General features: G+C 46.5%; 1 protein-coding gene across 1 annotated transcript in view; it reads left to right on the top strand.

Annotated features, from left to right (window-relative positions):
• Positions 1-23,721, top strand: part of ZSWIM6 (zinc finger SWIM-type containing 6) — a 115,166-nt gene that overhangs the window by 79,691 nt on the left and 11,754 nt on the right. The window contains exons 5-9 of the mRNA XM_073584273.1: positions 9,994-10,173; positions 10,378-10,554; positions 10,759-10,905; positions 13,175-13,321; positions 22,622-22,882. Of these exons, the coding sequence (XP_073440374.1) occupies positions 9,994-10,173; positions 10,378-10,554; positions 10,759-10,905; positions 13,175-13,321; positions 22,622-22,882 (912 nt within the window). The remainder of the gene's footprint in view (positions 1-9,993; positions 10,174-10,377; positions 10,555-10,758; positions 10,906-13,174; positions 13,322-22,621; positions 22,883-23,721) is intronic.

The raw sequence follows: 23,721 nt of genomic DNA, 5'->3' as shown, positions 1-23,721 counted from the left end.
CAGGAGAAGCTTTGCTGTTCACGCACAATCCATGCATGGAAGATGAGCATAAAACTGAGGTCCTGTCAAGGAAATAATCAAAATCCTGGCTGTGAATTCACAGATTATACCATTCCTCGGCCCATCATTTCATGTCGGCATGTGTAAACCATCGCATAATCACACCGAGGCCTTTCGCCCCTCCAGTCGTTTTGTAAAACGCCTTGAGAGAGTCTGGATGGGTGAAAAGCCTCGGTGGGACATCATTATGCTGGGGTTTACACCTGCCGACTTCTGCCAATGAGATGCACTGACCACCATTGTCAGAGGACCTCTGCCTAGTGTTCACCTTTCCAGCATGGCCCTGCCCTGATACATTGTCCAGAACTTGTCAGGCAACACTGCTCAGCCTCCTCTTATCTTGTAAATTCACAGCCAGGATTTTGATTTCCTTGCCAGGACCCCTGTTTTCTGCATGGATTGTGTGTAAATAGGATTCATCATCCCACTGATTGCATAGTGTGAATATCCCCCCTTATTCTCTAATGAAGACCTGGACTCTTCCATTGTCATTCATTCATATATTCAAGTGCCTCCATTGAATCTCAATGCTTGTTGATTAAAGGTGTGACTATGGCTCCATGGAGAACGCCCTTTTACCTTCCAGGGTTGTTTACACTCTTTTTGAATGGTGATCCGGAATTTCCTGTAGTCGCCCCATAATTGCATGTAAACCACTTTCCCCCTAGGCCTGCACACAGATTGCATGATTAAATTGTTGCATCCTTGGTGATTATTTCCGCACTTAAGAGGGTTAAACATTAAATTCTGCTATATTTGCAAATCTTTATATGCCACTATTTAGGACTTGCAAAATATATTGTTTTTGCTATTTTTGTTTTCTCATTGGCCAATGACCAGCTAATGTGCATAAGAACAAATTCAAAATGAAATGCATAAAAAAAAAAAATTATATGTACAATTTTACCAGTAATGTTCCGTATTTAATGTTTTGAGAGTTTAGGGGATTTTTTTTTTTTTATAAATAATACAATTTATACTCATTATCCTCTTGTATTTGTTGGAGGGCTTGTTAGCTCTGAACTGTTTTGGTTACTTTTTTGTACTAAGTTGTAGAAAAAGCACACAAATAATTCACTATTTTAGAACATTTGGAGCATTTAAATTTTCTTAGTTGTGTCTGGTCCTCTATATATTTTTTTTCTTCTGTTTTTTTTTTTTTTTTCCCCTTGCCTAAACCTAATCCTTTCATATTTTCGTGTGTAGTGCCTCATAGTGCACTGATCCTAAAGATTCCTTGATTTTTTTTTATATATATATATATATATATATATATATATATATATATATACACACACATACACTGCGATCAATGAAATAGAAACTTGTTCTGAGCATGGATGCTTCCATCACAGAATATGCTGCCTTTTTCAAATACAAATTGAGCAGCAGCTGCAATATTTCTCTAAGGGTATGTGCACACGCTGCGGATTCCGCTGCGGTTCCGGCCGCTGCGGACCCGCAGCAGTTTTAGCTGCAGTGTACAGTACCATTCAAATGAATGGTAAACAAAAACCGCTGTGTAGACGGTGCGGAAAAATCCACGCGGATTTCCTGCGGTTTTGAAACCGCAGAAAGAATTGACATGTCAATTCTTTCTGCGGAATCCGCAGCGGGTTCCTATCTCCACCATTGTGGAGATGGTGAATCCGCAGGACCAAACCGCAGGCAAAACCGCAGATAATCCACAGGTCTTTTGACCTGCGGTTTATCTGCGGTTTTTGCAAAATCCGCGCGGATTAATTCGCAGCGGATTCCGCAGCGTCTGCACACACCCTAAGGCAGTGTTCACATTTTCAGTATTTTAAACCTGTATTTTTCACCCACGCCTGGTTCGCTTACAAATACAGAAGTGATGCACGAGTTTCTATACTTTTCCTCTGTTTTTTGTTCCACTCCTGATTTTGGCCTTCCACATACTGATGTAAAAGACTGAACCGAATGCTCAACGTGTGAACGTGGCCTAAAACAAATTGGCTGCTCGTCTTGGTTGTGTCTTCGAGTGTTTTTCAATGGGGAAAGAGGAGAAACAGACTCTGATATCCTCTGGGAGGGGGGAAGAAAATGATCGTTGAAGTTGTAACTGCGCGATCATTCTCTCCCATGCCATGTGTCAGTTTGGCTGTCCAGTCCCACTGAAATCGCTGGTGGCGGGGTTCGGCTTTAAAGTGCTCCCTGTACAATAGTGTAACGTCAGCTGACTGTCTTGTGTGAGAGAACCCTACATAACATCGTCGGGGGAGATGAATGTCCCGTTTCGGACTACAGATCCTTTTGTTCTCAGAGATAAGCAGCCGCCAGAGATGCAAAGTGAGTGCCTCGGTGTATGAGAGAGATGGGCGAGGGTTTGTCCTACAGCTATGTTTTGGTTGCTTTTTGGAGGGGTCTCCAGAGTTATTTTTTTAGTCCCTTGAATGTATATATTTAGCTTTTTTAATTTCGATTTACTGTCCAAAATGGGCGCTGAGGGGTCAAACGCTCTTTTCCTGAGCTTCAGTACTGTTTCCTGTTCTCCCATCCCCCTATGCAGTCTTCAGGACAGCGCCGGCTCCCCCCTTGCCATCAAAAATCTATTGCATTAATCAGCCAGCCAGTGCGAAATGCATGGGGAGTGATTATACTATCATGCACAATACAATCAGCATGAAGCACTTGTCAAGACCAATACATCAAAGTTTAATTCAGTAATAGAATGAATTAGAGCAAAATGAAACATTCTGTTCTTCCAAGAAACGCGGCCTCCAGACCTGGTTGTTTCTGCGGCCGGCATTCAGGAGCACTGAGGCCTTCAGCCAGTGTCGGTGTAGAGCAAGGGTAACCACTGTGACTAGAGAAGGCGATTTGCTTGTGTTTGAGTATTTTCGGGTTTGTATAATTTACGGTTATGCTTGACTGCAGGAATTTATTTAACCGGATAGGTCTGTTGTGGTCATCTTTTTCTGTAATGGAAAGGGTCGACGTGACAGGAGATGGCGCTACCCTGGGTCTGACTCCTAATCACTATCGGTCCTGATGTAAAATCCACTTTGTGTGATTGGTTGCCAAATGCCGTCAGCACACCAGGGGTCAAAAGAGCACTTTCCTGATTTATCGCAGCTACAGAGCTTTAATACAGATGAACTCCCCCCACCCTACTTCTGGAAAAAGCCAATACCCCAGTCCTTCGAGAGAGGACACGGTTACTGGCCGTAACAAAGTGTGTAAATTACGTCAGGTCATGTGGGATTGTGCCTCTGAATTATAGCTATGGTTCATGTATGGCTCCTTCATGAGTGTTTTATTACACCAAGACCCTGAAATCGAGGTTTGGTGTATTCTAGGCCTCTGAATCTGAAGGATGCCCCCAAATTTTTCCTAAGTCTGATGTCTTCATTTTGTTGTTTTTGTTTGTAGGACGCACTTTTCATTTTGTTCATATAGGTAAGGCTCTATTCACAACTGATTTTAGGCATCCTTCAGAAGGATATATTAGTAGTATTTATCGACTTAAGCTTTTGTCTGCCACCGAAAAGTCTCTTATGGCATCCCTCTGCACGAGAAAGCATAGTATAGGGCTTTTTTCTATGCAGTGGGGGACAAGGTATGCCAATGCATAATGACTCTGCGTATACCAAAACCCACCACCTCCCCGAAAGCACAGAGGATTATACATTTTGGTGGCTGAGCATGCTCATTGCTAGGGAGTCTGTGCAAAATGGCGGTCCATGCCTAGTACGGGTGCCCGGCGCACCCATGACAAGGTGCGACCATTTCAGTTCACCTCTGACCCACTTGTTCTCCATTCATCACTTCTGTCATCTAGTTCCTACAAAGCCACAGCTGTCAATCAAGGCGGAGATGGATGTAACCTAAGTAGGTGGATGAGCATAATAATCAAAAATAAATTAATAAATTTGAAGACAGGACTTTATTTTTAACTGGAGAAACATCCTCCTGTATCTTCTCCTAACAATTTGTGAAGTCTTACCCTAGATACACCGATCTCCCCCAATCCTGTGTGATACAGAGTAGTACTTCGGCGCTATATCATCTGCCTGTAACAAGTGGGGTATGATGATGTGGAAGTGGCGCTCGTTTACTTCTATACAACTCCAGTAATGGTTGGAATGATCATGTGTACACAAACTGCACGGTCGATCATTCCCCAGATTGGCGGGGGAACAGCCCTGGTTACGCAGTGCTATGCGCTGCCCATAATATTTTTTTTTTTTTTGCATAAAAGTTGCAACGGCCAAATGATCGTTTTGTCATTTGATCACCAGACATGTTCACAAGAGGCCATGATCAGAAATGAATGTTCATTTGGGGGACCACAGCTCCATGTAAGTTGGCATTAAGGTCATAGTCCATGTACATCGCTATGGATTTTGTTGGCGCTACATAAAGCAAAAAATTACACTGCTCCCATCTCCAGATTGCAAACGTCCACTCTTTACTTTTGATAAAATCTCACCTGTATTTTCCACGCTCATAAAACGGCGTCTTTCAGATTTACAATGTCTAAAGATTTTTGTGGCGACGTGTCCTTTCATTTATTCCTACTTATCAAATCCTCCAAAAAAATGTATACAAGGATTTTTGGCTTTAGAAATGGCGGCTGCTGACTTGAGACTCGCCCATTAGCTTTGGATAAAATATTGCTATTTTTATCTGTTGTCGCTTGGATTTGGGTTCCCTAGAATTGTAAGTGCCTATTAAAACGTAATTGGGGGAATATGTGATTGGCAGTGGCATATCCACCACATATGTTTTGAGAGTCAGTGTAGGGTAAAGTGTTTTATTAGATGCTTTCCCGGGAGACTTGAATGATGAGCTGGATACAGCAGAACAGAAGGAGCGCATGTGGCGAAGGAATGTGACTGCCATCAAATCCTCCTCATATCGACCATTTCTCTTATCTCGAATTTTTTTTTTTTTTGTAGTCTTGCGTGACTTCCTTGGTGAAGAGTTATCATTTTCATCATCCACAGCTTCCCACTCTATTGGATGCCTTGAAATCCTTAAAGGCCCACCTTCAATCTTTTCTGTAACAAAGAAGCTTGTGTGAAGGTTCTCTGATGGATTCCTGCATGATCTGTGGGAATTATCATTTCTGCTGTAAGAACGCCTGCGTGCAGTGGTGTTGAAATGGTTAATGGGGGCTAATATCTTGGCAAATAGTCCACAAATGTATTTATTTTATTACCCTGCATCAATGTATCACTTTTATATAACGCTATACAGACATGGTCATCCCTGTCCCCACTGGGACTCACAATCTAAATTGCGATCTTACATTAGTATGTCTTTGGAGTGTTGGAGGAAACCCACACAAACACGGGGAGAACATACATAGCGGATGTTGTCCTTGGTGGGATTTGAGCTAAGCGCTAACCACTGATCCACCGTGCTGCCTCTGTGCCATCACCAGAGACTACTAACCTGGGCTTCCGCATCCCTATACATGGTGTGCACCTTTACATTTGTGCTTTGTGGCTTGCTTTCCGGAAAGATGGTGGGGTTTATGAAGCTTTGCTGATTCCTACTTGGACGATTTTGTGCTTGGTAATTCGACAACTGACTTAAAATTGTTCCATTCATGGCATTCAGATGACGTTGGTTATAGATTAGCATCCCTGCACCACTCCTCTGGATCCATGCTTTTTCTTGGTGGTGACTCTCTACCCAGTTGCTTGAGTCAATTGCAAAAATTTGGTATACCAAAGCCTGGAATATACCCCCAATATCACTTGTATTGCATCATCTTTTAATAAGTGACCAACATGGCTAAAGTTTTAGCCACAAATGGCCTTTATCAAGTGAAAATTTGGCTTAAAAAAGGCCATTTGTGGCCATCTTCGTCAATGTTTAAAAGATGATGCAATAAGTGATGTTGAATGCGTATCCGGTGCCTTGGGTTTCCAGTTTGTTTAATTAAAGCCTGAAGAAATGGCCAAACTTTATTAGTCAACTAGCTTTTATGAATTACGTAAAGAATCACTGAGACGACAGGTGACGCTATCAGGTCTGTCAGGATGTGTTTTTATTTGTTTTGGGGTTTTTTTTGTACTTCTTCCCCCATCTTTCTTTGATTGGGCTTGCTGCAAAAATGTGGACAATTGAGACAACACGTCTGTCTTTCTACTCTGCTAAGTTAATATACGGTATGTTGATCATTGTTTTGTTTATCCAAGTTCTCGCATGTCTGACCGATGGGCCACGTTCTTGAGTGTATGGTCAGCTTTAGGCCACATGCACACGTTCAGCATTTGTCAGTCAAAACCAGGAGCTGGTGAAAAATACAGAAGTGGTGACGTGTTTCTGTTATACGTTTCCTCTGATTTGTTCCACTCCCGTTGTTTGGCTTATAAATACTGATGTAAAACACTGACCGTGGCCTTAGTGATACTTGAGGAATGTAAGGTTGTCATATAGCTTACTTTAATCAGAATATACTAATATCTTGCATCATTTGTGTTTTCTGGCTCTGTCTTCCAAAGCCTACAGAGATGTTTCTCCATCATGGTGTTTTTTTGTTTTTTACCATTTCTAGTTGTCGTGATCAAGGTCAAAGGGAAATGCTTAATACAATTACCATAGTTCAATCAGGGCTGATTCTTTATCCGAATCTACAGTGGATGGCAATCCTGCTTTCACCCATCCCCCTTTTCGCTATATCTTTGTCCAATCCTTCAAAGTGTGATTCCATGCATGACCTCTGGAGGTAATTGCATGAGGTTTTCACGGTGCACCGCGTCCGTCCGCGTAGACAGGCCTTAAATTCAACCGTTCGCTTTTTCGGCCTGCCTCCTTGTGAAGGCACTCATGGGGTTAAACGTTGCTTTTGGCGTCTTCCCCCCGCTTCCATTATTTTTGCTCCTTGTCTGTAGGCAGCACGCTGGCCAGAATATAAGGAGGGCCGGCTATGCCCTTGCTCAGATTGCCTCGTTCGGCACTTTCTCGCAGATTCCGACTGCTCCAGCAGATTGTTCAAGTGACTGAGCAAATGTCCTCAAGTGTGTAAAAACGCATCCTTTAATGAGCAAATGAAGTGTGGCTGAATAGCACTTTCAGACGTTCTTCACACCGCTGTCAGAGTTCACGTCGGTGGAGAGACAACTGATTAAAAAATCTCCTCCATGTGAAAATTGGCTTGTTTCAGACCTTGATGCATTCAGACGAACCTGTTATGCAGTGTCAGGGATGCAGATTGTGAGCCCATGCTATGTGTGAAATGTCAGCGCAAATTAGATTTTTCTTGCAGATCTTCAAAGGGGGGGAAAAAAGATAATGTTAAACAAATTTCTCGGTTAACCTAATTACGGAAATAATGACAATGAAAAGAAGTCTGGTCCCATTAAACCGCCGCCGAAGTCCTGATGACTGATGGGCGTCTGACTCGCGCTCTGTAAATGAGACGCTGAATAATAATTTGTCTTTTGTTTGCTTCAGGTATGTCTGCGTTAATTTATTCACACGCAGGCTCCTTCCTCCTCGGCAAGCGACGTTTGACAGGTCCCTGGAATTTATTTGTGTGGCTGCATGTACAACACGTCTTAATATTGTTTTGGGAGTTGGGTATCGGCTCTCCTTGAAGAGGCCCAGTGAATTTTTTTTCTTCAAGTTATTGGGGAAAAATATGCAAAATATCGCATTCCAGACAAACTAGAAACCAATTAGTTTAGGGGGTGTTTGTTCATCAGTACAGAACTGGGTATTGGTTGACTGAATAAGATGCTTAGACACAGCTCAGGGTGCTGTCCATGAAGAGACATCTCATTCAGCCAACCAGTGCCTTCCTTTGTCCTGATGAAGGGGAAAAAAACCTCAAAACAGTGCCTTAAATATCTCATGCCAGCCAAACCAGAGACTAACAGACTAATCTGTAGACAGCAATGCTCATGGGGAAAAATGTAAAGTAACTCTTACGAGCCAAACCAGACACTCGTTTGTAGACAGCACTGTTGCAAGGTTTTTGCCCCTCATTAGTACAGAGCAAGGTGGTACTGGCTGGTTGAATGAGATGGTGTCTTGAATGAGAACCCCCTAAGCAATGCGTAGGCATATCATTCAGCCATCCAGTACCCCCATTATGTACTGATGAAGGGCAGAAAGCCAGAAATGCCAGTCTACAGATGGGGTTCTGGTTTGGCTGGTATGAGTTACTTTTAAGATAAAACCGATGTATTATGATTTGATTTTGCCCCTTATTAGCTTTTTGTGGTAGGCATTTCTTAATGTAATTGGTTACCTTGTGCATTCTAGTAGGAGTGAATTTTTAGACTATTTTGTAGATGAGGGCACATGCAGCTCACAAGTTGGCTCCACTAAGAGCTGAATGGCAAAGCCAACTATCTGTGTTGGCATGGGCCTTAAAGTAAACGATTACTTATTAATCCAGGTACATATTTTGGCGTAGTCAGCGCTCCCCTGTACTTTTTATGCCGTGCACTGATCTCCTGCTTCGGTGATAGATTCCACATGGCCTGTTTTATTTTTCAGAGAGGGGCATTCTGCCAAGCACATGCTATCACCAATATCATAGACTGTAGAGCAGAATGGTGCAGGGGCGCACACATCGTTGGGGCATCCTGTGCGGCTGCTCAGGGGCCCAAGAGGTAAGGGGGCCCATCTCCACCTCTGACGCAGGTGGAATTGTACATTACGATGAGCTATTGGGCTACAAAGGGCCCATATACTGTACTTGCACATGAGCCCTCTCCAGACATGTGTCCGCCAGTGGAATGGCGCATGCTCTGGCTTATAGTTGTGGTCTTGCTTTTGGCGATCGGATGGCCATCGATATAGTGTTCGTCATTTATCTGGAGGCTATGTCAATCACTTCTCTCTGCAATACCCCTTTAAAAGCTGTCCCAATGGCTGCCACCATGGGGTTCTCTAGAGAGTGATACATACTAGGCCTCATTTATTAGTAGTCTGTTGCCGAGAGCAACCAGTCATATCTCATGCTTTTATTTCTTATTGCTCTGCAAAAATCAAAGCGACATTGTGATTGGTTTCAAGCTGTAACGATATGGGGTTGATTTATCATCCGCATACACAGGCTGTGAGCACACAGCACCTATATCAACATCTGTGGGGGTTTTCTCTAAAAAATGTACCCCTTATCTATCCCTATAAATCTGTATTGTACAAGTAGCACCTTTCAAAATTTGGTGCCATTTACAGGGTGAACATTTCCTTTAAGGACCAATTTTACCTCATTTAATTTTGTCTCGCCTACATATATTCTTGAAGAAGCTCCCGACATGTATGGAGACCGTTGATTTGATGCAGTGATTTGATGCCATGTTAATGGTGTCCTTAACACTTCTAGAGGTTGTCCACTACTTAGGAGAAATATTATGACTCAGAGGTAGTTTTCCAAGTAAAGTGTTAACACTTATACTCACCGTTGGTGTCGGCCCTTGCTCTCCCCAGGATCGCGGAACATAATGTCACACAATCCCTGTGGCCAATCAGGGCAGGCTTTGTATGTTTGGGGTCTTTAATCTGATGCTGTATTACATATAGATTTTTTTTCTTTTTATTCTTGTATACGCGAGGTCTTCACAAACCATTTTTTGGGGGGGTATTCTAAAATTCCCTAAGCCTCTCGCATTGGGTACAACCGCACAACGCACCACCCTCTATGGCAGCGACCATGTCCGATTACTCAGTTACACAGTGCATTACTTCCATGCTTTCATTTCTGATATTTGCATTGCTTGCTATGCTTTTCAATTTCAACATGTCAGAATTGATATCTGTGCATTTTTGTATTTTTTTTTTTTTTTTATAAAGGTTTATAGAGGGTTTTTGAATAATTTTTGTGGTGTTAATTACATCCTTACCTCTTGCCATTTTTATAGGCATTCTATCTCGCAATGCAAAAACGCTAGTCCTTGTTGGACGTCACGATGTGACCGTTGCCTCTTTCCTTCCCCTGGCTAGGTGCTCTCTGGATGTGCATAGTCTTAAATCCCCACTGCAAGCCGGAACAGAAGGCCAGTTGGCTGAAACAGCTGAAAAAATGGAACAGCGTGGATGTTTGTCCCTGGGAAGATGGCAACCACGGGAATGAGCTGCCTAATTTAACCAATGCGTTGCCTCAGGCTGGAAATGCCAACCAAGGTGAGTGTAACTACACTGAACATTAGTGATTTACCATGAATGTTGGTTATTCCTTATGTGATGGGTTTTCCTGCAGTCCCATGTAAAAGATGAGTAATCTGTGAATTGAGCTAGCACACATTCCTGCACATATCTACGACACATTTAGATTGTTGTTTTGCAGATTTACTTATTCTGGTATCTTTTTTTTTTTTTTTACCTCAGACTCCTCACACAGGCCTCATCGAACAGTGTTCACACGAGCCATCGAGGCGTGCGATCTCCACTGGCAGGACAGCCACTTACAGCACATCATCAGCAGTGACCTTTATACCAACTACTGTTACCATGACGACACTGAAAACTCCCTCTTCGACTCTCGTGGGTGGCCTCTCTGGCACGGTAAGTTGCCCGTCCTCAGACCGCTCTGTGACTGGCGGCTTTGTTCACTACTTTTTATTTTTCCCCTCTTTTCTTATGGAGCTCTAAATTCAGGAGTGGTGGTGGGCACGAGAAATGCTCTGCTATGAGAGATGATTTTGTTCTCATATCAGGCTGCAGGGTAATGAATATATGCCGACATGACTGTAACTTCTGTCTCTACAGAGCACGTCCCTACGGCCTGTGCGCGGGTGGACGCCCTGAGGTCACATGGCTACCCACGGGAGGCCCTCCGACTAGCAATAGCCATTGTCAACACTCTTAGAAGACAGCAGCAGAAAAGAATGGACATATTCCGGCTACAGAAGAAAGGTATGGGTCTGGACATCTGCACCTATCTATATAACACGAGGATGGCCTGGTACCACTACACATGTCTGCTGCGGCCATTACACGGACAACATAGCCTTTATATCCCCATACCAAGGTTTCTGCATGAGGTTTTTCATTCACTCCAATAAATGGGCATATTTCTTATTCTTTGTATGTTTTATAGGAATGGCGCCCTGCCTTATTACAGGTTGGAAGCTAGTGCAACTGGAATAGGGGAGAAATCCCAACCTACCTGGCTAGCCACACTGGCTACTACAGTTTTCTTAAAGATGGTGACTTCACATGCTTTACCTACATTATCATGTGGCCATGAACCATATGGGTGGCGATGTGGTCGCATGCGACTACCAGACCTTGTGGTCTTGTATTTGGCACCATACTAGGAGTATAATATTCTGCAAAGGTTTATTTCCTCTGTTATTCCTCCTGTAAAAAATAAAAAAAAATCACAATTGTGCTTGTCAGTAGAGATGAGCACTAAGAATTGCAGCACCCTGGCCCGGTGCCTACTTTGCAACTCAATGACAGCCAAATCTGGGCAGTGCAAAATTCCTCAGCCGGCACTAGAGTAGCAGCATATTTTAGCATCTTTTACTAGGCTCGTGCTGGCCTAATAGTTTCAAGAGGCAACCACAATACTGGCATTTGAGGCAGTCTGCGCTGCTTTGGGTCCAGTTGCCATAAAGTACCAAATTGGACCCTGGAGCAGGGTAGCTTACATTTTTTTTGCTTCTCTCTAAATTCCAGTGTGGTGTCCTTAAGCATTGACCATGTCTGGTAATGAGTGAGCAGAACAGTGATACCAAGCTGGCAACTCTAGGAGTCATAATTGAAAAATGGAAAAATAAAAAGGTTGTTTGCATAGGTCCTTTTATTTAAAAAAAAATATATATATATTTATATATATATTTGTGTGTGTGTTTCTTTGTATTGTCCATTTTTCTTTTTAAAAGCGTCTAGATGACCATGTAGCACTAGGCGATTGCTGCCTTTTGATATTGCCGTTGAATTGAGCATGCCATTATAGAGTAATTCGATGTAGGGCTTGCAGGGAGCCCTTGAAGGGTTAATCTGTTCCAATTGAAAGTCATAATTCAATTGCTTGGAGATGACTGACTCGCTGCAGACTGTATAAATAATACAGGACCCACCACTCTCCGGAAATATTTCTTCTTTTGACTCGGAGCCACAGAAGCTGCTTTGAACACTACAAATCTGCACACTGTGTCCACTTCACATGAAGGCGGAACAGCTTAATAAAGAAAAGCACCCGGCCTAATATTTCCTTAAACGTCTCCACGCCATCCAAATGCCATAAAACGGCACCATAACGGGACTTTATTAAGTCAATAAATATTCAGATGCTCCACACGGAGACGTTTAATTTATGCCCATTGATAATGACTTGCGGCTGTTTTGCTTATTTTATGGGATTTTTGCCAATATTCCTCCCCCTGATAGATCGATGTATAGTGTATTGCTTGCACATATAGCAATGTAAATTACAGCGATGGAAATCATTTTTCCTCCCTTTCATGGCTTCATCCACAAGTACTGGGCTCACCATTGGCTATAATAATAATATAATAAAAGGTGATGACATATGTATGGTGGCCTCTCCGTGGGGATCGGATCCCTGCCATCAGTATTTTATATATTGTGACGCTTACATGGGAATTCACTGATTTTTAGGGGGTTTTTTGTTTGTTTTTTGAGTTTTACATTTAAATTTTTATACATGTGAGTCGACCATGACTTTTACATTTATAAGATGTTGATTTTGTGAAAGTGGCTTCCACCAGCTGCGAGAATTAACGTTCCATCATGATGCAGACCAGTATCCCTTTTTGCTGAGAACAAAATGTATGAAAAAGCTGATACTTTAATCCAAAAATTGTAAAAATTACATGGCACCCAGATGAAACAGCAACGCGTTTCGAACACCAACTGTGTTCTTTGTCAAAGCTCAAAATCCCCTTTTGCTGTCTTTACCCAAACAGCGACTCCCCAGCCATCCCATTGAACAGGGAATTGCACCCAGACTTGTTCACTTGGATGGGGCTGTGCTGTAGCTCTGCACAGCCGGCTATCAGGTTATGCAAGGACAAACTACCAAAAATCTGCAGCACTGCCCCTTCATTTCTGGGATTTGTGAAGTGCTAGATGTCAGGCATCACCCATCATGAAGCCACGTGCCTTTACTTGGTTTTGGGTGGAAATATATGATTTTTTTTTTTTCTTTTAACAGAGCTTTTACATAAAGGCGTCACTTCCATCACCAATCTAGAAGGCTGGGTAGGGCATCCTTTGGATCCAATTGGTACTCTCTTCAGCAGTCTAATGGAGGCCTGCAGAGTGGATGATGATGGGTTTCACGGCTTTCCAGATTTTGCAGGTAAGGCATCCCCTGAGATGTTACAACAGAATAAGGGCTCTGGTTGACTCTAGAGAAGCCCGTCAATGCTTCTGATAACCTCATGTGTAGTCCCGTGGAGTTCAGAGGCTTTAGGAGAATCGCCACGGCTGCAGATGTTTTACTGTTACAACTTAATGTGTAAAAAGTATTTCAAGAGACGAAGGACTTGATGCATTTACTGTGTATGCAAATAGGCCTTTGTCCATAGGTTTCCCATGGCTAACGTTGCCTGCCTTAGTTTGGCCTTATAGTGTATAGCTGGAGTCACACATAGTGACTCACCAGCGATCCCGACAACAATATCAATGTGTCAGGATCGCTGGTGAGTCGCTATGTGATCACTGGTGAAGCTGTCACACAGACAGCTTCACCAGCGATCAGCACAGCGACGCCAGGCGCGCGGCGTCGCTGTGTTTTATTAGTTACCAGCGCGCTGATGCAGGGAGCTGGTAACTAACGTACACATCGGGTATCCAAGGGACGTGCGTCCATTAGTTACCAGCAGATCGCTGGTCTCCCGCCTGTCACACGCAGCGATGCGTGCTGGCCAGCGGGAGACCAGCGACAAAAGAAATGTCCAGCGGTTTCCTACAGCGATCAGCGATATCGGCAGGGGGGCCGGTCGCTGATCGCTGTCACACACAGCGATCTCGCTGGTGAGATCGCTGTTGTGTCACAAAACTTGTGACTCAGCAGCGATCTCGCTAGCGAGATCGCTATGTGTGATGGGGGCCCTAAGGCCTTTTTTTTTTTTTTTTTCTTTAGACCTCCATATTCACATGCTAACTCAGTTCATTGGAACCAGTTACCTAAAATAATGTGCACCCGTGAGAATAAAGGATTGGTCCTGTTAAAACTCCAGTCCTTATTCAACATCCATATAACAGTCTGTGCCGTCAGGCTCCACGAATATAAATAATCACAATCACAACTGGATTTATAGTTTTGGTCTTTCATCCATTGTTCAATGTTAAAGTATTATTGTCTAGTATTAGAGGATAACTTCCCCATCACTGTGGGCTTGACCGTTGGGAATCCAGTAATCCTGAGAACTAGGCCTCTAAAGAGCCCAGTGAGACTCGAGCGGTGCTCGATCATACACACTGCTGCTCCATTCATTCTTATAAACCTCCATGGTTACACAGCTATTTCCACCACAAGTACACATGAATATCAAAATAGCAACTTCACATGTAATCAGTTGCAAAAAGGAGGAAAATAACAAATGTAATTGATTGGTTGTCATATAAAAAAAGACAAATGGCATACAAAGATCAGCATAACCAATAGGTAACCAAGCAGAAAATGAACACTTGCAACTATGAAGAAAAGTGAGTGCATGAGTGTGTATTAATACAGATATAAGCAACAGTGGTCATCAATTTATATGCAGACATACAGGTATCATGGCAAAAAAAGACTTACACGTGACAGTAGTGGAGATTGCAAGGTCACCACATAGAAACATGTCCCCAACGCACGTTTTGCATATTTAGGTTGTTGCTTCCTTAGACCTCCCTGAGGAAGCAACATGCTAAATACTCGAAGCGCTTGCTGGGGACTTGTTTCTATGTGGTGACCCTGCAGGCTGCACCATTGCCATGTGTAGGAGCCTTATTTTTACAATATACCTACGATACCTGTATGACTGCAAATACATTTATGACCACCGTGTCGATCAATATTTATACTAAAATACACTTATGCACTCATATTTTTCTTAATTGTAGCAAGTGTTCATATCCTGCCTGGTTACCTATACTGTTTTGTCGATCTTTATACTCTCTCTATTTGTCTTTTTTATGTTAACTAATAAATTACGACTTTCTCGTTCGCCTTATTGGGGGACACAGAGACCTTGGGTGTATGCTGCTGCCACTAGGAGGCTGACACTATGCACAAAAAAAGATAGCTCCTCCTCCGCAGTGTACACCCCACCGACCGGCAGAGAATTCCTCAGTTTAGCTTAGTGTCAGTAGGAGGTGGACACGGGTCTTTTATTAGACCCATATCTACCTCGTCGTGCGTCGTTCCTTTTCAGGTTCTACGGAGGGATACAGAGTGAAAAGTCACATCTGTACTCCCACATGGAGTCTGCAAGTACGGCGTGTACTGCCACCCCGTATCCTTGCAGTTCTCCGCGGCAGGACCAGCCAGACGGACGCCGACACCAAGACGTGCCAGCGACTCCAGGGGTCCTTGTCGCCAGTCTCCCTCCCACTCTCCTACCAGAGCCTGTCGGTTGGATGAGACGCAAGACTTCTTCAGACAGGTAACGGATCGTGGATGGGTGAGTATTAGGCCCCGGCTTCATATTTATTTACCTGGCTGCCCATTCCCGACGGTCACCTCTTCAATGGTCACAGGGGTAGGCGCTGCGGTCGCTCGCAGTCGCCACAAGGCTATAGGCAGCTCAATGTTGCTGGGCATCCCCCCCCTTCCCTCCCCCCTTTCTGGGTACAGGGAGCACAGGATTTTTTCCCATTGGGAGCGACTTGCGACTGCGGCGTCCCACTTTTTCGGACCTCCGCGCCGACCCCCTGCTGACAGGCGGCCGCCGCAACTAATTTAGGCCCCGGCTTCAGTTCGGGCCTACCGCTGCGTCGCGGCCACGCCCCCAGCCCCTTTCTTCTAAGCGGGCTTCTCTCCCGCTCTTCCCAGGCCCTCCCACCGCCTGTCCTTCACCTGCCCAGCCTGTTATTGGCTAGAGGGCGGTGAATCGTTAACCCTGCGTGGTGCTCCGCCCTCCCTCCTCTCCTAAGGCGCGCTTTTTCTCAGGACGGCGCCATTTTCCCAGCCTGTTAGCCGGGCACCAGCTCCTCACTGGACAGCATCTTCTCCAGCTGTTTTTTTTTTTTTTTTTCCAGGAGGTCTGTCGGCCGGATTTCGCTCTGACCTGCATCCACTGACAGGTCGCAGAGCATCGCTTCTGGGGACACCGGATCGTGAGTAGCTCTGCACTGCAGACTGACCCTTCTCCGCCCTCTGTCCCCCAACCTTCCGGCATTACCTCAGCTTTTCACTATGTCTAAGTCTGATCGTACCCGCTCTACCGCCCCCCCTGCACTTTAGTCAAGTACTTTGCATGTTCTTCGTGCAATCGCAAACTTCCCTCAGGCCAGTCCACTCCCCTCTGCCTGGATTGTAGCAATCCAATTCAGCCTGACGCCGTCCAGGAGCCATCTGCGGCCCCAGGTGAGAGTGAGCCCCCCATGCCTGGCTGGGCCTCCTCGCTACTCAATCAGTGGCAGACCTCACCAGGGTGTCTCAGTCCCTGGTGGCCGTTCTTGATAAGTTGCCCCTGGACTCTTCAGCAGGGCCAAGCAGGTCCCAAATTGTTCCATCTGAATCAGCCAGCGGTAGTCGCAAAAGACCCAGGCAAGATTCCCAGCCGGAATCCTCTCCTAGTCCCATCTCACCGCATAGCCCTTCTCACCAGTCCCCCTCTCGGGCCTCCTCTCCCGAGTCAGGGGAAGCGCTTTCGGACAGGTCATCTGAGGGGATTTTAGAGCTGGATTCAGACCAGGATGCAAGCATGAAGGTCACAGTGCAGGACCTCATTGCTGCGATCCATCATACCTTCGATATTGCTGACTCCCCTGCGAAATCCTCAGAACAGGAGGTTTCGTTCAGACGGGCAGAAACTCCCTCCAGGGTTTTTCCTTTCCATTCCCAGTTTGGGAAAATTTTTACCAAGGAAAGAGAGGATCCGACCAGACGCTTTCAAAGAGGAAAACGTCTCGGCATACTCTACCCATTTGCTAAGGAGCTCACGGACAACTGGTCGGCCTCTCCCTCGGTCGATCTGCCCGTGTCCAGGCTATCCAATAACACGGTTCTCCCGCTTTCAGGCGTGGCATCCCTAAAGGATTCTAATGACAGGATTATAGAATCCCTGGCGAAGTCTGCCTTTGAAGCGGCTTCAGCGGCGGTGTGTCCAATCTTTGCTTCATCCTGGACAGCAAAGACCATAGCCACGTGGGCAGACGACCTTCGGCAGGGCATCTTAGATAAGGCGCAACCGGAGCATTTGGCCAATCTCGCCAATCAGATCTCCCATGCTGGGGACTATCTTCTCTCCGCTTCCTTGGATGCTGCATCCTGTGCAGTTCAGGCGTCAAGCAACGTTATTGCAATTCGACGTACACTTTGGCTAAAGGCATGGCAAGCGGACTTGTCTTCTAAAAAGTCCCTCACTAACCTGCCTTTTCAGGGGGTGCGCCTCTTTGGGTCCCAATTGGACCAGATTATTAAGGACACCACCGGAGGCACGAGTTCACTCCTCCCTCAGTCCAAGCCTCGCAGACCCCCACTAAGGCGTCAGTTTCGACCCTTTCGGACTTTCCGCCGTTTCAATACGGCGGACAACTCCTCCAGCCAACAGAGACCGCAGGCTCGCCAGGAGAGAAGGAAAGTTTCCTTCAGACCCACTCCTTCCTGGCGACCCCACTCCTCCCAGGGCAGACCGTCCAGATCTAGATCTGGACGGTCTACTTCAGCATGACTATCATCGGGCACGCGAGGGGCCTTTCCAATTGGGAGGTCGACTTCTTTCCTTCAGGGACGTTTGGCTGGCCGCCGTGGAGGACGCCTGGGTCAGGGAGGTCGTATCCTCAGGATACAAGATAGAGTTCGTCTCTCTCCCACGGGATCGTTTCTTCGAATCCCGGCCTCCAAAGGATCCAGCCTTGATCCCGGGGTTCTCTACAGCTATCACCGCTCTCCTCAGTTCCGGGGTGATTGTGCCCGTTCCCGAATCGGAGCGCTTCACGGGGTTCTACTCGAACCTGTTTGTAGTGCCGAAAAAAAGACGGCGCAGTTCGACCCATCTTGGATCTCAAGCTGCTCAACAAGAGGGTCCGCCTTCGCCACTTCCGCATGGAGTCGCTTCGCTCGGTCATCGCCTCCATGGAGGAGCAGGAATTCATGTGCTCAATAGACATCCAAGATGCCTATTTACATGTTCCAATTTTCTCCGGACATCAGAAGTTCCTGCGCTTTGCGATTCGACAGCACCACTACCAGTTTGTCGCACTGCCCTTCGGTCTTGCCACCACTCCCAGAGTCTTCACGAAGATCATGGCTGCGTTGATGGCTTTGTTGAGAGTCAGAGGCCTCGTTCTTTTCCCGTACCTAGATGATATTCTGATCAAGGCTCCCTTATTCCAACAGGCTCACCAAAGTTTGTCAATCGTCCTGGACACTCTTTCCAATTTCGGGTGGATCGTCAACAGGAAAAAGTCCTGTCTGGTTCCTACCCAACGCCTGGTCTTTCTAGGTCTTCTGTTCGACACTCGTCGGTCAAGGGTCTTTCTCCCACAAGAAAAGATTCTCTCTCTGCAGCAGGAAATACGATCGCTGCAGACCTCGCGATTCCCATCCCTCCGTACAGCCATGAGGGTCCTGGGAAAGATGGTCGCGGCGATAGAGGCAGTTCCGTTTGCCCAATTTCACACCAGGCCTCTCCAGCAGGCCATTCTGTCGAAGTGGAACAGGTCGCCTCGGTCCCTGGATCGCCCTGTCCATCTTTCTTACCGGATCAAGCGGTCTCTCAACTGGTGGTTGTCGTCACCTCTCATTCTATCGGGTCGATCCTTCCTTCCCATTCACTGGCAGATAGTAACCACAGATGCCAGTCTCCTCGGTTGGGGTGCTGTGTTCCGCAATCACACTGTTCAGGGTCGATGGTCGGATCGGGAATCAGCGCTACCGATCAACGTTCTGGAGATTCGAGCGATCCATCTTGCTCTGGTCCACTGGGAAAGGCTCCTCAAGGGACTGCCGGTACGGATTCAGACAGACAACGCCACAGCGGTGGCATATGTCAACCGCCAAGGGGGAACACGGAGTGTTTCAGCCCTGGCGGAGGTGTCCAAGATTCTTCGTTGGGCGGAGATTTCCGTCCCGACAATTTCCGCGGTTCACATTCCCGGCGTAGACAACTGGGCCGCCGATTTTCTCAGCCGCGAGGGTCTCGCGGCGGGAGAATGGTCCCTACATCCGGAAGTGTTTCATCTGCTCTGCCTTCGGTGGGGAACCCCGGATGTAGACCTCATGGCGTCTCGCCTCAACAGGAAAGTCCCACAATTCGTGTCCAGGTCTCGGGACCCTCTGGCAGTGGGCGCCGACGCCCTGGCCGTTCCTTGGTCCCAGTTCGAACTTCCCTACCTGTTCCCTCCTCTGCCTCTTCTTCCCAAGCTGTTGAAGAAGATCAAGGCAGAAGGACTTCCGGTCATTCTCATCGCCCCGAATTGGCCCAGGAGGTCTTGGTTCGCGGACATTGTCAACCTTCTCGCGGACGCCCCCTGGAAGCTTCCAGACAGAACAGATCTGCTGTCTCAGGGTCCGATTTGCCACCCCAATTCTCGGCCGCTCAATTTAACAGCGTGGCTGTTGAGACCGAGGTTCTGAAACGAGCAGGATTTTCCGACCACGTAATTCAGAACATGATCCGAGCCAGAAAGCCATCATCTTCCAAGATTTACTACCGTACTTGGAAGGCCTATTTCACTTGGTGTGAGACCAATGACGTCGCGCCCATGTCCTTTTCGCTCCCTTCAGTCCTAGCGTTTCTTCAGGCAGGATTGGATGCGGGGCTTGCCCTCAGTTCCCTGAAGGGTCAAGTTTCGGCGCTGTCCATTCTGTTTCAGAAAACGTTGGCTTCCCGTCCTCCGGTTAAGACCTTTCTTCAGGGCGTGGCTCACACGGTCCCGCCGTACCGGGCGCCCGTGGATCCATGGGATCTTAATCTGGTTCTTGAGGTTCTGCAAGGTCCGCCCTTTGAACCCCTCAGGGATATTTCCCTTTCTCTCCTTTCTTGGAAGGTAGCCTTTCTGGTGGCCATCACCTCCGTCCGGCGCGTGTCGGAATTGGCAGCTCTTTCGTGCCGCTCTCCCTTTCTGGTTCTCCACCAGGATAAGGTAGTTCTGCGGCCTCCGCCCTCGTTCCTTCCGAAGGTGGTGTCCTCGTTTCACCTCAACGAGGATATCGTGCTCCCGTCCTTTTGGCCGAATCCAACTCATCCCCGAGAGCGGTCCTTGAACAAGCTGGACCTGGTTAGGGCGGTAAGAGTCTATCTGTCTAGGACGACTTCCTTGCGAAAGACAGAGTCTCTTTTCATTATCCCTGATGGAGCGCGGAAAGGTCACCCGGCGTCAAAAGCCACCATTGCTCGCTGGATCAGATCGGCTATCCTGGAAGCCTACCGTGTTAAGCGTCGCGGAGCCCCTCCGGGTATCAGGGCCCACTCTACTCGAGCAGTGGGTGCCTCCTGGGCGGTGCGCCACAGAGCTTCCGCACTGCAGCTTTGCAAAGCTGCAACATGGTCATCGGTTCACACGTTTGTGAAATTCTACAGAGTCCACACCTACGCTTCGGCGGACGCCAGCCTAGGTAGACGGATTCTGCAGGCCGCGGTGGTGAGTCCGCTGGCCTGATGGAAGTTTGTTTCCCACCCCAGGGACTGCTTTGGGACGTCCCAAGGTCTCTGTGTCCCCCAATAAGGCGAACGAGAAAACAGGATTTTTGGGTTGCTTACCGTAAAATCTGTTTCTCGGAGCCTTCATTGGGGGACACAGCACCCTCCCATGTTTTACAGCTCCTGTTCTTACTTTGGTTGAATGGTTACAGTTGAGTTGTTTATGTTGTCAACCTATTCTGTTACTTCTCCTACTGCTTTCTCACTAACTGAGGAATTCTCTGCCGGTCGGTGGGGTGTACACTGCGGAGGAGGAGCTATCTTTTTTTGTGCATAGTGTCAGCCTCCTAGTGGCAGCAGCATACACCCAAGGTCTCTGTGTCCCCCAATGAAGGCTCCGAGAAACAGATTTTACGGTAAGCAACCCAAAAATCCTGTTTTTTATAGCTTAGAAAACTCAGTGATGTCTCCTTTTTGCAATTCATTCATTAAGATTGTGCGAAAGAGCAGCCGAGCGTAGCGCTCAGCAATACTCGGCTCACGATTTGACCACGGCTCCGTTCACAGTGGGCTCCTTTGAGCCTCGGTTCTTAAGCCCCCGTTACACATAGCGATATCGCTAGCAATATCGCTGTAACATCACCGATTTTGTGATGTAGCAGCGATATTGCTAGCGATATCGCTATGTCTGATACTTACCTCCGACCGGCTCCCCGCTGATTATCGCTGATCGCGCGAGAACGTCCTGGACCGTTTCTCGTCGTCAGCTTCCTGCTGGGCTTCCTGTGGCGCCAACGAGCGACGCGTGGACGTGGGCGGGAGGATGTCAGGATCGCCTAGTGTGACAGGTAAGTAACGACCCCCGACCCCTGCTATGTCGCTGGTGAGATCTGCCTTTGTGGCAGCTCACTAGCGACCACTTAGCGATGCACCAGCGATCCATATCGTTGTCGGGATCGCTGGTGAATCGCTAAGTGTAACGGTACACTTAGGATCAGTGGGGGGTTCCAATGGTTATATCCCCAGCGATTTAGAAATATATTCCCTAGCCAGTGGATAGAAAATCACTTACAATCTTGAAAATACCCATTTCGAAAGACCCCACATTTATGTTCTATACATATGTGATCATGCACATAAGCATTGTAGAGAGCCCCCTGTGGTCTTGGATTCTAATTCATTAACAATCTGTGCCACCAGGGTTTCTCAGCGAGCGATCACCGAGCCGTGACTGTATGGAGACACTGGTACATCACATGACCACCTCTCCTTACATAAGACTCGCTGCTATGTTCTGTATCGGAAGAATACGGATTGGATGAAACTGTTAATGTTTTATATCTGAATTCCATATTGAAGTGACTCTGACACAGGCGCGCGTCGTTGCTTGGTGCCAGCGTTTCAATAAGCGACTCAGGATACCCACTGCTGGTACTGAATGATTGATGGCGTTCCAGCTCCAGAGTTATTAACTTCTAAGGGGATATTATTGAGATTTGTCACAAGGAATTGTGGGCTGTTTCTGTCGTAGATGCCGGGTTTTCCTAGAAAATGAAATTTATGATTTGCTTTGGACTGATACTAATTTAAAGCGGTAGATCTTGCATCCATATACCGTAATGTAATAAAAGCCAGCCTTTCACTAGTGTATGTGCGACCATTATCTACACATCATCTAATGCATGCCATCAATATTCATGAGCAGTCAAAATCTGGATCACTTGGCACCGCCGCGGTACGAGGCGCCGCGTTCCTCTCTCTGTCGGGATGTTAAACAAAATGGCAGAAACGGGTAAGAACGTGGATTTTGTACATTTCTGGATGTTGCTGCAGTCTTATCTGTTCTGTTTCTTGTGTCGCAGATGGCTTTGGGCATTGTAAATCTCTGGAATACCAACACCTGTCTCCTCACAAGTTCCTTGAAGAAGGCGAGTCGTACTTAACGCTGGCGGTGGAGGTAGCGCTGATCGGGCTGGGGCAGCAGCGAATAATGCCAGATGGCTTGTATGCACAAGAGAAGGTCTGCCGCAACGAGGAGCAACTCATTTCTAAACTGCATGAGATTGAGCTGGATGATACGCTGGTGAAAATCTTCAGAAAACAAGCAGTCTTCCTGTTAGAAGGTGAGTAACTACACATTTGTACAGTCGTTGCAGTGTGTGTGTGTGTGTGTGTGTGTGTGAGGGAGGAGAGCTGGCGTGCAATTCCTCCAGGGCAGGACTTTTTGCAATTTTGTAAGGTAATTGACAAATAAAATGTGTATCGCAACAGTAGCCGAATGTTTGACGGCCCCCTGAGGAAGCCCATGCGAAACATGCGTTGGGCCTGTCTTGTGCCTTGCTAAGATCCACATGGATAAGAATCAGTCCTTTATGTTTTAGAATGTGGGTTCTTTTAATTTATGTATTTTTGGCACAATGCTAGACAGAAGGCCTTCATCCTGGTTTGCTTGCAATGAGCTCTACAGCTGTTTTCATCACATGAGTATGGCTGATTTGAATATATAAAGTAGATTTGACCAAAAAAATTACCAGGTCTGACGTCCATGTCTGTACTCTGTGGCAGCCAGATCTGGGCAGGGTGAACCGCCATGGCAGACGCTCTTTAATTCCAGCATCCTCTTGTGATTACTAGACTCGCATAACATGTGTGACGCCACAAGCTCACAGGGGAATAGTATTCACAAGAGGCGCACAAGAAGCCCCCAGTTACCCAGGTACGGCTGCCACGTGGATCCCGGACCAGGGTCCTGTGAATCTATTTGGCCAACTCCAGCAAGCAATTATTGGACCTATGGCATGACAGCAAGCAGAGCTCTGGAAACACTGTGGAATTGAAATAGAAAGTATTTAGGCAAATTACCTTTTATAATACAATAACCACCATTCATTTGCTGAAATTATCTGCTTTTTACATACCTGCTGTTTTGTGTTCCAGTATCTGGTTTTAGAAAGTTGAATGT

The sequence above is a fragment of the Dendrobates tinctorius genome, unplaced genomic scaffold (assembly GCF_039654945.1).
Source record: "Dendrobates tinctorius isolate UK_male_01 unplaced genomic scaffold, ASM3965494v1 ptg000083l, whole genome shotgun sequence".
Classification (NCBI taxonomy): Eukaryota; Metazoa; Chordata; class Amphibia; order Anura; family Dendrobatidae; genus Dendrobates; species Dendrobates tinctorius.
This window is presented reverse-complemented; position numbering and strand designations above follow the sequence as displayed.